Source organism: Somniosus microcephalus, chromosome 4 (assembly GCF_052327205.1).
Source record: "Somniosus microcephalus isolate GS21.2 chromosome 4, FLI_Smic_1.0, whole genome shotgun sequence".
Lineage (NCBI taxonomy): Eukaryota > Metazoa > Chordata > Chondrichthyes > Squaliformes > Somniosidae > Somniosus > Somniosus microcephalus.
The window spans coordinates 279,923,304-279,937,738 of NC_140990.1; the positions used below are offsets into that span (position 1 = coordinate 279,923,304).

At 44.8% G+C, this 14,435-nt stretch overlaps 1 protein-coding gene across 1 annotated transcript in view; it reads right to left on the minus strand.

Annotated features, from left to right (window-relative positions):
* LOC147120503 (protein mono-ADP-ribosyltransferase PARP14-like) overlaps positions 1-14,435 on the minus strand; it is a 163,956-nt gene that overhangs the window by 14,391 nt on the left and 135,130 nt on the right. The window contains exons 12-14 of the mRNA XM_085986519.1: positions 10,591-10,767; positions 2,158-2,364; positions 1,446-2,075 (exon numbers count right to left, since the gene is read on the minus strand). Coding sequence (XP_085842645.1) covers positions 1,446-2,075; positions 2,158-2,364; positions 10,591-10,767 — 1,014 coding nt within the window. The remainder of the gene's footprint in view (positions 1-1,445; positions 2,076-2,157; positions 2,365-10,590; positions 10,768-14,435) is intronic.

Here is a 14,435-nt window from a genome sequence, read left to right on the forward strand (position 1 = left end):
CAGTCGCTGAAGGTAAGCATGCAGGTGCAGCAGGCGGTTAAGAAGGCAAATGGTATGTTGGCCTTTGTAGCGAGAGGGTTTGAATACAGGAACAAAGATGTCTTGCTGCAGTTGTACAGGGCCTTGATGAGACCACATCTTGAGTATTGTGTGCAGTTTTGGTCACCTTATCTGAGGAAGGATGTTCTTGCCATGGAAGGGGTTCAGCGAAGATTCACCAGGCTGATACCTGGGATGGCAGGAATGACGTATGAGGAGAGAATTGGCTATGATAAATTGACCCTTAGTGTTAGGGGGATTAAATACGTGGGGTTACGGGGATAGGGTGGGATATGTGTTGGTATAGGGGTTACGGGGATCGGGTGGGATATGTGTCGGTGCAGGCTCGATGGGCCGAAATGGCCTCTATCTGCACTGTGGAGTTTCTGTGATTCTGTGATATACTCGCTGGAGTTTAGAAGAATGAGAGGGGATCTCATTGAAACTTATAAAATTCTGACAGGACTGGACAGACTAGATGCAGGAAGGATGTTCCCGATAGTCGGGGAGTCCAGAACCAGGGGTCACAGTCTAAGGATAAGGGGTAAGCCATTTAGAACAGAAATGAGGAGGAATTTCTTCACCCAGAGAGTGGTGAACCTGTGGAATTCTCTACCACAGAAGGCAGTAGAGGCCAATTCATTAAATATATTCAAGAAGGAGTTGGATATATTTCTTAAGGCTAAAGGGATCAAGGGGTATGGGGAGAAAGCAAGGACAAGGTACTGAATTTGGATGATCAGCCATGATCGCATTGAATGGCGGTGCAGGCTCGAGGGGCCAAATGGCCTACTCCTGCTCCTATCTTCTATGTTTCTATACAGATTAAAGTTTCTCTGATTTAAAGGAATGCTGACTTCATGAGAAAAGCCTTTGGGGAAAATTTTGTCCCATTTGTTTACAAACACATGAAATAATATGGCCTCTACTAAATGAATCGAATCATTTGGCCAAGATGTTGCAATCAAAAACAGTACACACACCTTTTAGCTCTTTCGTCTGGGCAAGTAAAAGGTTTGCAAAATAATTTATTTTAATTAAAAAGTATTCGATTAATACATTGAACCAACATCTCCAGCTGAGAGCAATACCCTACTACACCAACTGGATTATTTCCATTTACCACACAAACCAGCTTTAGCCCCTAAAATTTGCCAGTTTAGTTCCAATTAACGACAACATTATAGGCAGTTTTGTACTGTGAACCAATGTGCCCTTCAAACTGAATTGAGACTACCCAAACTAACTTTATGTAGGTTTCTTTCTGGCATACCATCATCCACAGGGCAAAAGGAGTGTCCTGATCCACTGTACCACCCACTTCATCCCTTGCAACCAAATGCAGGTATCTATACACCTTTGAATAAAAATGAGCAGTGTAAATTATGTAGCATGAAAAACTTTACCTTCTGGTTTTACAATCCTTTTCAGTTTAATTGTATTTCCTTGATTGTCAACTGCAGTATATTTCCCCACCGCCACAGTATATTTTCTGCCCCGCACTTCAATCACAGTTGCAGTTTGGTTTTCAATGAATGCCTTTTCCAGTTTGAGGTTTGTAGCACTGTCAAATGGTACAAACTGAGTGCCTTGTTCAAACTGCCATTCCACCAAATTGCTGATAAGTTCCTCATCTCTTCTTCTAGATTCTTCTTCTCTGACATTGTTAACCATTTCCTGAATTTTAGAATAGGCAGTCAAAACATCCTTAGCGAGACCACAAACTCTGATCTGAGCCCCAGATCGTTTACGTTCCAGCTCTACTGTGATTTGCAGACTTTTCTGGAGATGGTTTAATTCTTCGTGCTCTTTTTCAGAAAACTGAAATATGTAGTCACTGCGAATAACTTTGTCATCCTGCTCCTTTAAAATTACATTTTCTATCCAGGATTTAGTGCTTTCTACAGCGAGCCTGTTGCTTCCACAGATCTCAAATAGAGCTGGCTCAATCTCATCTTCGAATATAACATGGTCTTCAGTGAAGAATTGTTTATTCTCTTTACTTTGATCCCCAAAAATCGCTGCTGTAAATGCATCTAGGAGCATCAGAAATATTATCCATTAGAACAAGACATAAATTCATCATTTTTTTTCTTTGTAAAATGTTCTGATACTTACTCTTCGTCTTTTTCCAGAAAGATTCTGTTTCTGGAAGATTGGATCCTTCATGTTTTTTCATGCTGGTATGAAATTCATTTAATATTTGAGGTTGAAAAATGACAATGCGAATCTTCTGCAAAGAAGTTGGCGATTTTCTGTTTACAAACTCAGCAATTGAATCAATCATTGCATCAGCAACTTGGGAAGGGTTTGCCTGTCCTTGTCCTATTTATTGGGGTGGAAAAAAAGGTTTAAAATGGATATATATGACCTGGCCTTCTGGTCACCTTTAACACAATCCATTAGCTAAGGAGCCAATTTCTCTCAGTTCTTCCTGTGCCCGAGGTTGACCTTTAATTGACGGCAGGTCAGGGATTTCTACATTCATTTTGCAAACCATTTTTTTTGAAACATTTCAGTTCATGGCTCATGACACCAAAAAATTCCAGTTACAATAATAATGCTACTCAGATGTCAGGAGTAGTTTCATTACTGTATTAATGCTAAACATGTATGCCCTTCACTTATCACTTTTAGTTCCAAATAAAAGTGATTAAAATTTTACTTCTGCTCTGCATAACTTCTTTTCTTTCTTTTATACCTATTCTTTTAACTTTTTTATTTTGCATTACTTAAATATTCCCATTGTAACTTTAATTTTTTTCATCATCATTAAGTTTAAAAACTCTTATGATGTTATATGCCTTTACCATCTTCCTGCATGAGATCAAACCAGCACAGCTAAAACTAGCTGCCAAAGCCTTTGTTAAGCCAGTGAACCTCACCCACCTTCTGCTCCTGTAACCTTGCTCGGGTCCAGCTCTCAATATCTGCAGAAGTGCCAATGAGCTCGTGTCTTTTTCACATCACAGAGTGGTTTTATTACCTGACAAAAATGTTTGCAGCCACAGAAATTGATTTCTTGACCAACTGACAGCTTGGCTCAGTTGGTAGTGCTCTAAACTCAAGTGTTAGGAAGTGGTGGACTTAAGCATGTAATATAGGCTGACACTGCTGGTCAAGATTCTTACTTCAACTAGAAAAGAGATTATGTTGTGATTCATTCATTTACTGTTTGTGGGACCTGACTGAGCAAATGGCTGCCGTGTCTGCCGACATAACTGTGGTGATTACATTTGAAAAGTAACCCATTGGCTATAAAGTGCACATCCTGAGTATGTGATAAGGTACTATAAAAATGCAAGTTCTCTCTTTCATGTATGCCCTTCACTTATCACTTTCTCACCCTCAATGTTGACTTTCTGCCTTCTTCCTTTCTTGCAATTCCTCCTATTATCAGCATCTTCTTGGTATCTGGGAAGCTAATAAGCCCCCACTTTCATCTTTCAGCATCCAGCTCATGTTTATAAGTTAGAAGAAACCAAGGATCACATGTAAGAGTAACATTGTCCACATATTTCAGATACTTTACTCGATCTGGGCTTGCCTTACCTTTACAGCTCCATTGCCTTTACTGCTTAGCTCTGATAGCATTTAAAAAAAATCTAACATTGCAGCCACAGAAAGCAACCTAGCCATTTAAAAATAAAACTAACTAATGTTATGGCTGGTGGGTTGGCGAGGGCGATGGGAAGGAAGGATGGGAGAATTCTTGTGATATCTGGGAGTCTTGTGACTATAATTATCCTTGTAACATTTAATTTCATATTTTTTGTAACAATGTTATTTTTCCCCAATTACCTCCATCCTGTTGTGCAGCTGATTGTTCTTCCTGAAGTATTGTATCTCTCTTAATTGGCCATACTTCATGTGTGGGCTCAGACAGAGAGTCCTCGCAGGCTATTTAACTGTGGAAAACATAACACCTGAACCTCATAGCTCCACACAATGCACTTTACAGCAAGGGTTGCTGGTTAACAGTCATGAGTGGAAACTCTGAACAATTTGTCCCCTCTCTAGCCCAGGGGCACTGAGGCTGGTTGTAGCAAGGGCAATAAATGCTGGCCTTGCCAGCGACGCCAACATCCCATGAACAAATGGGGAAAAAAGCAACCCAAATGTCACCTTGGCTGACACCAGCTAACTCAGTACTGACAAAAATTGAACCTCAGTGCATTTTGTGGTGTATGTAACCGTTCCACCTTTAAGAGAACTATTTTAAGAGATGCACTACTTTATCTTGGCTGCTGTATACTGTAATACCGGTGGTGACCACACCGGTATATAAGTGCTGTGTAATGATTTATTGGGCAGTTCAGCCTGACCTTCGACTAGTAAAGACCTGTTGAATTTATTCTTGTGGTCTGTGTGCAGTGATTCTTATTAACAATAACTAGAACACACAGACATAACAGTGGCGACGATGACGATCTTACCCTGCGGCAGAGATATATCCAAGGCAGTTTAACGGGCGTCGAGAAGAGGCATCCGCCCTCATCATCCTGCTGAGAAAAGACTCGGGTCTGAAGAGCAAGGAAGAATCCTGACACGAAGCCTTCCATCAGCAACAGGCAGTGATCATCCCTTCTACCACGGTGGTGGGTAAGCCGATCAGCAAGTCGGCCACGTTGGCTGTGAAGTAGGGGAGGGAAAAATGGAGGATATAAGGGCGGAGAACTCGACCACGGCCGGGGAAAAGAGCCGGACAGAAGTCGGGGCCAGAGGCGCTGAGACTGGGGCAGCGTAAGGCACGGGAGCCGCGGTGAATGCAAACGCAGCCGGTGTAAAAGACCGGGCTGCAAGCGGGCTGGGAGACGCAACAGCGTCGAGAGAGAGCTCGACTGCGACCGGGGAAAAAGGCCGGGCAGCTACCGAGGCCGCGAGGCGCGGGAGAAAATAAAAATAATTAAATTTTTTTTTTAAAAACCGCGGAGAACTCAGCCGCAGCCGGTGGAAAGGACCGGACTGCAAGAGGGGCTGGGAGGCACGATTTGAGAACCGCTGGGGAGGGCGAACGCAGCAATACGGCAATCGCCATTACAGCCAGCGGGGGAGAAAGGCAAACGCGGGAAGCCGCCATTTTCGTAGGCGGGGGAAGAAGACAAGCGCGGGAAACCGCCATTTTGAGGAAAAAAAATAAAAGAAAAATTTCTTTTTGTTTCTCAAGAAGATTGCGAGGATGCCTAAGTGTGGTAACATCAACGATTTCGATGCCGATGTTGAAGATTGGGCCACGTATGTAGAACGCATAGAGATTTATTGTAAGGCAAATAAAATATCAGATGAAGATAAAGCACTAACCTTACTAAACTCAATGGGTGCGAAGACATACGGGCTATTGAAGCATCTTCTATCACCAGCTAAACCGGTGGATCAGGCTTTCGCTAATATTGTTGCTGTCCTGAGAAATCATTTGAACCCCACACCGCTGATGTTAGCGGAGCGATTTAAATTTTATGCGAGAACGCAACTGAAAGAGGAAAGCAACGCGGAGTATTTAATTGAACTGCGTAAGCTAGCGAAATACTGTCAGTTTGGGGAAAGACTGACAGAGGCACTGAGAGACAAATTCGTGTGTGGATTGTCGAAAGAAGGAACACAAAAGCGGCTGCTTGAAGAGAATGATCTTACACTTGATAAGGCTGTCACTATTGCAGCATCGCACGAAGCCGCAGCGAGAGGCACTGCGGAAATGCAGCTGAAGGCAGCGGTACTCAGCGTAGATCAAATGGCTTTGGGTACAGCGAAATGTTATCGTTGTGGAAAGACAACACACGATCAGAACCAATGCTGGTTTAAAAATCAGGAATGTAGAAAATGTGGCAAGCTTGGTCACATAGCTAAAGTATGCCGGTCAGGAAAGAAGACCAGCAACAAAAAGTCACCGCAGGAAAAGTGCAGAAAGGTACATAAGATGGCTGAGAAGAGTTCGGATGAACAGAATTCGGATTCAGACTCCAACAGCAAGGAACTGGGTAGTCTGAGAATTCACAATGTGAGTAAGGAAGCTGACCTACAAACGATCTGGGTCACACTTCAGATAGCAGGAGTCCAAGTGAAGATGGAATTGGACACCGGATCGGCATTGACAGTCATGAATAAGCAAGATTACAAAAGGTTATTCACACATATTCCCCTACGGGATACGGAGATAGTATTGCAGACATACACGGGGCAAAGAGTATACCCCATCGGAAAGATAAAAGTCAAGGTGGTACACAAGGGCAAAGAACACCAAGGAATGGACTTATATGTACTACCTGTGGGAGGTCCACCACTTCTGGGACGGGAGTGGATCAGGAAAATAAATATGGACTGGCACTCCCTAAAAGCAATAACGGTAGATTCCGGAAAAAAAGATGTCAAACCTGAACGATTGTCCAGAATATTGGATGAGGCTAAAGAGGTGTTCCAACAGGGACTGGGAACACTGAGAGGAATTACGGCAAAAATCAAGATTGCAGAACATGCAAACCCAAAATTTTTCAAAGCCAGACCGGTACCTTATGCGATACGACCTGCTGTGGAAGCTGAGCTGGAAGGGCTAGAACGTTCAGGAGTACTGTCTAAGGTGGACTGGAGTGAGTGGGCCACGCCCATTGTTCCCGTCATGAAGCGTTCATCGAGTAACAAGCCAGGGGAACTGGGGAAGGTCCGCATCTGTGGAGACTTCAAGATCACAGTTAATCCGGTGCTTCACACGGTGCAATATCCGCTTCCGCGGATTGAGGATATCTTTGCTTCATTGTCTGGCGGGAAACACTTCACCAAGATAGACCTGGCGCAAGCGTACTTACAGATGGAAGTTGAGGAAGAGTCGCGCCAGTATCTCACAATCAACACGCACAGAGGCTTGTATCGATATAATAGACTGGTTTTTGGAGTGGCTTCGGCTCCAGCAATTTGGCAGAGGGCCATGGAGCAGGTATTACAGGGAATTCCAAGCACTCAATGTTACTTGGACGATATCCTGATTACAGGAGATGACGATGAGGAACACCTTGCAAATTTGAAACTGGTGCTCACCAGATTGAAGGAATATGGACTTTGAGTTAATCGCCGGAAATGTGAGTTCTTTCAGAAACGGATCTCGTACTGTGGTCATGTCATTGACCAGGAGGGGCTGCACAAGTCACCTGACAAGATCGAAGCTGTTGTGAAGGCTCCCGCTCCGGAAAATGTATCCCAGTTGAGGTTGTTCCTAGGGTTGATTAACTATTACCATAAGTTTCTGCCAAATCTATCCACGGTGCTGCACCCGCTGAACGCTCTTTTGCAGAAAGAAGTACCATGGAAGTGGAGCGAGGACTGTAAGAAGGCCTTTCGCAAAAGCAAGGCATTGATCACCTCAGAGGAAGTGTTGGCTCACTTCAACCCAACGCTACCTATTCGTTTAGCTTGTGATGCTTCTCCTTATGGTATTGGAGCAGTACTCTCACACAAGTTGCCAAATGGCTTGGAAAGGCCAGTTGCATTTGCATCCAGATCATTGACCTCCGCTGAGCGCAACTATGCTCAGATAGATAGGGAGGCTCTCAGCCTTGTGTGGGGAGTAAAGAAGTTTAATCATTACCTGCAGGGCCAGAAGTTTACACTGCTGACAGACCACCAGCCGTTGGTATCCATTTTTAACCCTAAGAAGGGTGTTTCGGTGATGACAGCACAGAGGCTCCAGAGATGGTCCCTTTTCCTAGGGGCACATCAATATCAGATAGAATTCAAAGGTACAAAGCAGCATGGTAATGCTGATGGGCTGTCGCGCCTGCCACTACCTACTGAGGAGGAGGCACCGACGGTTGACCCGGTGGAGTTATTTCACTCGACCATCATCGAATGTTTACCTGTCACCAATGCAAATATTGAAAGGGAGACTAGGAATGACCCGACACTGTCCCGGGTCTACGAATTGACAGTAAAGGGATGGCCAGCCCATGGTGATCCACTGTTACCAGCATTCTCAGCAAGACGAGAACAGCTGTCCATCTGTCAGGGAACATTGATGTATGGAACAAGGGTGATTATCCCTCCTAAGTTAAGAGAGAGAGTTCTAAAAGAACTACATGAAGGTCATCTGGGGGGAGTCAAGATGAAAAGCCTTGCTAGGGCTTATGTGTGGTGGCCGGGTATCGACCAACAGATAGAGGATCTGACGAAAAGCTGCTCAGGGTGCCAAAAAGTCCAAAATGCACCTCCAATTGCACCGCTGCATCCATGGGAATGGCCTTCAACCCCATGGCAACGTGTACATATTGACTTTGCTGGTCCATTCATGGACTCCATGTTTTTAATTGCGGTGGACGCACATTCTAAATGGCCAGAAGTGATTAAAATGACTACCACTACCTCGGAGAAGACGATCGCGGTGCTAAGAACGATATTTGCAAGAAATGGATTGCCAGAGCAAATATGTTCAGACAACGGACCACAGTTCGTGTCAGAGGAATTCCAGAAATTCCTGAAGAAGAATGGGGTGAAACATTATACCTCTGCCCCATATCATCCAGCTACGAATGGGCTGGCCGAGAGGTTTGTACAGACGCTCAAAAAGGCAATAAAGGCCATGAGCGAAGATCAGATTCCACTGCAACACAAGGTGGACAATTTCCTACTGGCATATTGAAACGCCACCCATGCAACAACAAACCAAAGTCCTGCCATGATGTTCTATAACAGGAGGTTGCGGTCCAGGTTGGACTTGTTAAAACCAAATGTGCGGAGGGAAGTCGAAAACAAACAGTTCCAGCATATCAATAACAAGCCCACTTGGAGTTTTGAAATAGGACAACCGGTGTTAGCCAGGGACTATAAAAACGAGAAATGGCAATCTGGAACAATTCGGGCCAGACAAGGACCCCTGATGTACACGGTAGATGTTGGTGAAAACGTAATGCGACGTCATGCTGACCAACTGGTGGGATCGAGAACAAGGATCGAGCCCATGGTTACGACAGAGACAACCGTGGAGGAAGTTAGTGAACCTGAAGCATCTACCTCAGAAGTGAATATACCTGATGATGATGTCCTATCCATAGGGGATCAACTAGATTAGTTACCCCAGCAACGAGAACCAGAGACCCCTGAAAGGCGTTATCCGTCTCGGATCAGGAGGCCTCCTCAGAGACTGAATCTGTGAACTGTTTTTACATGAAGTTGTGTATATATGTTATTATGTTATGTTAAATGGGGAATATATACTGTTAAGCTAAAAAGGGAGGATTGTGGTGTATGTAACCGTTCCACCTTTAAGAGAACTATTTTAAGAGATGCACTACTTTATCTTGGCTGCTGTATACTGTAATACCGGTGGTGACCACACCGGTATATAAGTGCTGTGTAATGATTTATTGGGCAGTTCAGCCTGACCTTCGACTAGTAAAGACCTGTTGAATTTATTCTTGTGGTGTGTGTGCAGTGATTCTTATTAACAATAACTAGAACACACAGACATAACACATTTTCCCAAAGGTGTTACTATTACTTGTTCAAGCACAGTGGACTAGATGCTGAGACTTTGTTCCCCTTGGATGGAATGTCTTGTGGCCAACTTTGGCTGTCTCAATGCCGAGCTGATCATGTACCTGAAGGAAGGTGTGTTTAAGCTACATGTAACCTATCTCCATGCTAACAGTTTCACTGTTTCATTAAAAATCGTGCAATCAGGGCCAGTCTTATTACAAGAACTGTGAGTTCTTTAGTATATCACATTCTGACAACTCTCCGCATAAATGTCTCAGCATAGTATTAGTTAGCTCCCTCAACCCCCAGTTTCATCTCTCCTGTTTGACTCCAAGCTCAGTTTCAGATGTGATATCCTTTTCATTAAAGTTCAAGGTACAAGTCCCACTCCAGGGACTTGTGCACATAAATGTAGGCTGACACTCCAGTACAGTGCTGAGGGAGTGCTGCACTGTTGGAGGTGCTGTCTTTCGGATGAGACATTAAACCGTGGCCCCTGTCTGCCCTCTTAGGTGGACGTAAAAGATCCCCTGGCACTATTTCGAAGACGACCAGGGGGGTTATCCTCAGTGCCCTAGCCAATATTTATCCCTCAATCAACATAACAAAAACAGTTTATCTGGTCATCATCACATTGCTGTTTGTGGGAGCTTGCTGTGCACAAATTGGCTGCCATATTTCCCACATTACAGCAGTGACCATACTCCAAAATTACTTCATTGGCTGTAAAGCGCTTTGAGATGTCCGGTGGTCATGAAAGGCGCTATATAAATGTAAGTCTTTCTTATTACAAGGATTGCATACTTCCATCTCCTCAACATTGGCAGCCTCCACCCTTACCTCAGCTCTTCACTGCTGAAACCTTCATACATGTCATTGCCACTTCCAGACTTGACTACTCCGATGCTTTCCTTGCTGGACTCTCTTCCTCCACCCCTCACATAGTCATAACACTTAATCAAATTAAAGACACAATTTATGCATACCAGATTCTCCAACCCTAATCCAGAGACTAACCTTCTTTTGGTTTTACTTATTTTAATGTATAATGAAACACAAAATATCAGCAAATTAAAAATTGGGCAAAATTCAAACCTGTTCCAAGTGCAGGGAAAGCAACTGAGGAGAATTTGTTTTGTTCACACTCCTGAAGAACTCCACCAACAGCAGCTTTTATTTGATTTGGGTCACTTTGTCCAACCATGTGAATTATATTTCGACACTGTAGATTTCCTGGATTTGTAATTATTATTCCATTGTTTGGCTGTAAGCCTTCAAAATAAATAGAGAATTACTTCATCTAATTTTTGTATGCTCTTTGTAAAATAGAAATAATAGTAGAAATAACAGTTCTGTAATTAATAGTGCAAGTTTATTTTTTAATTGCTTTTTATGAAGACAGTTTTTATAATCTTCCGTGGCACTGCTCACAGGTAATTCAGACACAGGCCAGGGAGTGGATCAGTCAGACAGGGAATGGAGCACAGGTAGGGGAATTGCAACATAAAGGTAAAGAGCAAAGGAGTTTGGTGACGTGTATATTGAGTGGAGATGCTGCACGACATGAGGCCTGAGTTGAAGCAAGGATGGAATGGATTTGGTTTCTTGTTATCTGGCAACTGGAAGCAGAAATATCTGGGACCTGAAGCTGGTGAGAATGGCAGACTTAGTTCATCAATAACATACAGCGTATTTGCATTATTTTACAAATTAAAACCCTTCTTCTCTTCTTAGGCAGTCCCTCGGAACTGAGGGTGACTTGCTTCCACACTAAAAATGAGTTCTCAGGTGATTGATTAGTCCAATGCGGGACCTACAGTCTCTGTCACAGGTGGGGCAGACGGTGGTTGAAGGGGCGGGTGGGTGGACGTGCGCTCCTTGCACTGTTTGCACTTGGATTCCGCTTGCTCCCGGCGAAGAGACTCGAGGTGTTCGGCGCCTTCCCAAATGCTTCTCCTCCACTTTGTGCAGTCTTGGGCCAGGGATTCCCAGGTGTTGGTGGGGATGTTGCACTTTTTCCAAGGAGGCTTTGAGGGTGTCCTTGAAGCCTTTCCTCTGCCCACCTGGGGCTCTCTTGCCGTGTCGGAGCTCTGAGTAGAGCGCTTGTTTTGGGAGTCTCGTATCGGGCAGGTGGATGATGTGGCCCGTCCATCGGAGCTGATCGAGCGTGATCAAAGCTTCGATGCTGGGGATGTTGGCCTGAGCAAGAACACTGATGTTTGTACGCCTATCCTGCCAATGGATTTGCAGGATCTTGCGGAGGCAGCGTTGGTGGTACCTCTCCAGTGCTTTGAGCTGCCTGCTGTACATGGTCCATGTCTCTGAAGCATACAGGAGGGCAGGTATCACTACTGCTCTGTAGACCATGAGCTTGGTGCTGGGTTTGAGGTCCTGGTCTTCAAACACTCTCTTCCTCAGGCGACCGAAGGCTACACTGGCACACTGAAGGCGGTGTTGGACTTCATCATCGACGTCTGCCCTTGTTGACAGTAGGCCCCCGAAGTATGGAAAGTGGTCCATGTTGTCCAAGGCCTCGTCATGGATTTTGACAATTGGGGGGCAGGTTGGTAGAGGACCTTTGTCTTACGGATGTTTAGTGTAAGGCCCATGCTCTCGTACACTTTGGTGAAGGTGCTGACGATGGTTTGGAGTTCAGCCTCAGAGTGTGCGCAGACGCAAGCGTCATCTGCATACTGTAATTCGATGACAGAGGATGGGATGACCTTGGATCTGGACTGGAGGCGATGGAGGTTGAACAGTTTCATGTTTGTTCTGTAAATTAGCTCCACTCCAGCGGGGAGCTTACTGAGGGTGAGATGGAGCATTGCAGCCAGGAAGATTGAGAAGAGCGTTGGTGCAATGACACAGCCTTGCTTGACCCCGGTCTGTACGTGAATTGGGTCTGTGGTGGATCTGTTGGTCAGGATCACGGTTTGCATGCCGTCGTGAAGCAGGTGGAGGATGGTGACAAACTTTTGAGGGCAGCTGAATTTGAGGAGGACACTCCATAATCCATCACGGTTGACAGTGTCGAAGGCCTTTGTGAAGTCAAAGAAGGCCATGTACAGCGGTTGGTGCTGTTCCCTGCATTTCTCTTGTAGTTGACGCGCGGTGAAGATCATGTCCATTGTGCCCCTTAGTGGGCGGAATCCACATTGTGACTCTGGGAGGAGCTCTTCAGCTACTAGGAGAAAGCGTTGAGGAGGATTCTTGCGATGACTTTCCCTGTGGCAGACAGCAGGGAGACTCCTCTGTAATTAACTCAAACGGACTTGTCACTTTTCTTGAAGATGGTCACGATTACGTCATCTCTGAGATCCCCTGGCATGCTCTCCTCCTTCCAAATAAGAGAAATGAGTTCATGTATTCGCACCAGTAGTGCTTCTCCGCCATGTTTTAGCACCTCGGCAGGGATTCCATCTGCTCCTGAGGCCTTGTTATTCTTCAGTTGTCGGATGGCCTTTTCAACCTCATGCCGGGCTAGGGTTGTGCTGAGGTGGTGGTGGGTAGCATGCTGCGGAATGGAGTCGAGGACACTCGTGTCGAAGACAGAGTCTCGGTTAAGGAGATCTTCGAAGTGCTCCTTCCAGCGGGCACTGACTGCCTCCCTGTCCTTGAGGAGTACCTCTCCGTTCTTGACCCGCAGTGGGGTAGGAGCTTGGGTGATTGGGCCGTAGGTGGTCCTGACTGCGCTGAAGAATCCACGCTGATGGATCTCCTGCACTTTCTCCACCCACCATCTGTTCTTTAGGTCACGATTTTTTTGTTTGACCTCAGCCTTAAAGCGTCTGTAGAGCTGCTTTCTTGCTCTTTCCAGATTGGGAACGCCTTGCACTTCCGGCTTATTAGCTCCTTTATCTCCTGGTCGTTCTCGTCGAGCCAGTCTTGGTGTTTCCTGGTCGAGTGACCGACCGTCTCTTCACAGGTGCTGATTATGGAGGCCTTGAGTGCAGACCAGGCGCTGTGGACGCTCTGCGTCTCTGAATCACTGGGAGTCATCAGGTTGGTTGTGGGGCACAGGCTGAATAGGGCTTTCTTAGCAAGGTCTTTGAGTGCTCCAACGTTGATTTTCCTGCGGCATTGCTTCTGTTGCCGCCGCTGTTTTGGGGCAGACCTAGTTCATCAATAACATATGGCGTATTTGCATTATTTTATAAATTAAAACTCTACCATATAGTTAGTTACATTGTTTTTCCTCACAGGTACCTCAGAGAGTGCTCCCTCTTCCAAAATGTACTGGTGTTCATCGGACTCAGAAAGGAGGCAGCCTTAAATCTGAATTCTGGGAGTTATAGCAAGTAGAGCAATACTGGTGTGTTCTAGGCTTTATGGTCTGCCACCTGGTTAAGCTTCTTCATTCAGGGTAGGTGAAAGTGACACAGTGATAGTTGCGGGAAATACCATAAACTCAAGTCCCAGGAATATGAAAAATGGATAGGGCTCCATCGGGAAATGTTATTGGAGAAATTTCAAACACAGAAAAGGCTGTAAGAGCAAGATTGGTGATTTATGCAATTGAAAAAAATTAAGTTACAAACCTTATTTTTAGTACTAGCTCCTCAGATTACTGACAATGAGACAGGATTAATTTATGATCTCATAGTAAAGAATTCTCTAGGGAAGAGTAATTATAACATGATAGAATTTCATATTCAGTTTGAGGGTGAGAAACTTAGGTCTGAAACTATCGAATGCCTTTTGGAAATCCAAATATACTACATCCACTGGTTCCCCTTTATCTACCCTGTTAGTTACATCCTCAAAAAACTCTAATAAATTTGTCAAACACGATTTCCCTTTCATAAAACCATGTTGGCTTTGTCTAATCATGTTATGATTTTCTAAGTGCCCTGTTACCACTTTCCTAACAATGGATTCCAACATTTTCCCGACAACTGATGTCAGGCAAACTGGCCTATAGTTCCCTGTTTTCTCTCTCC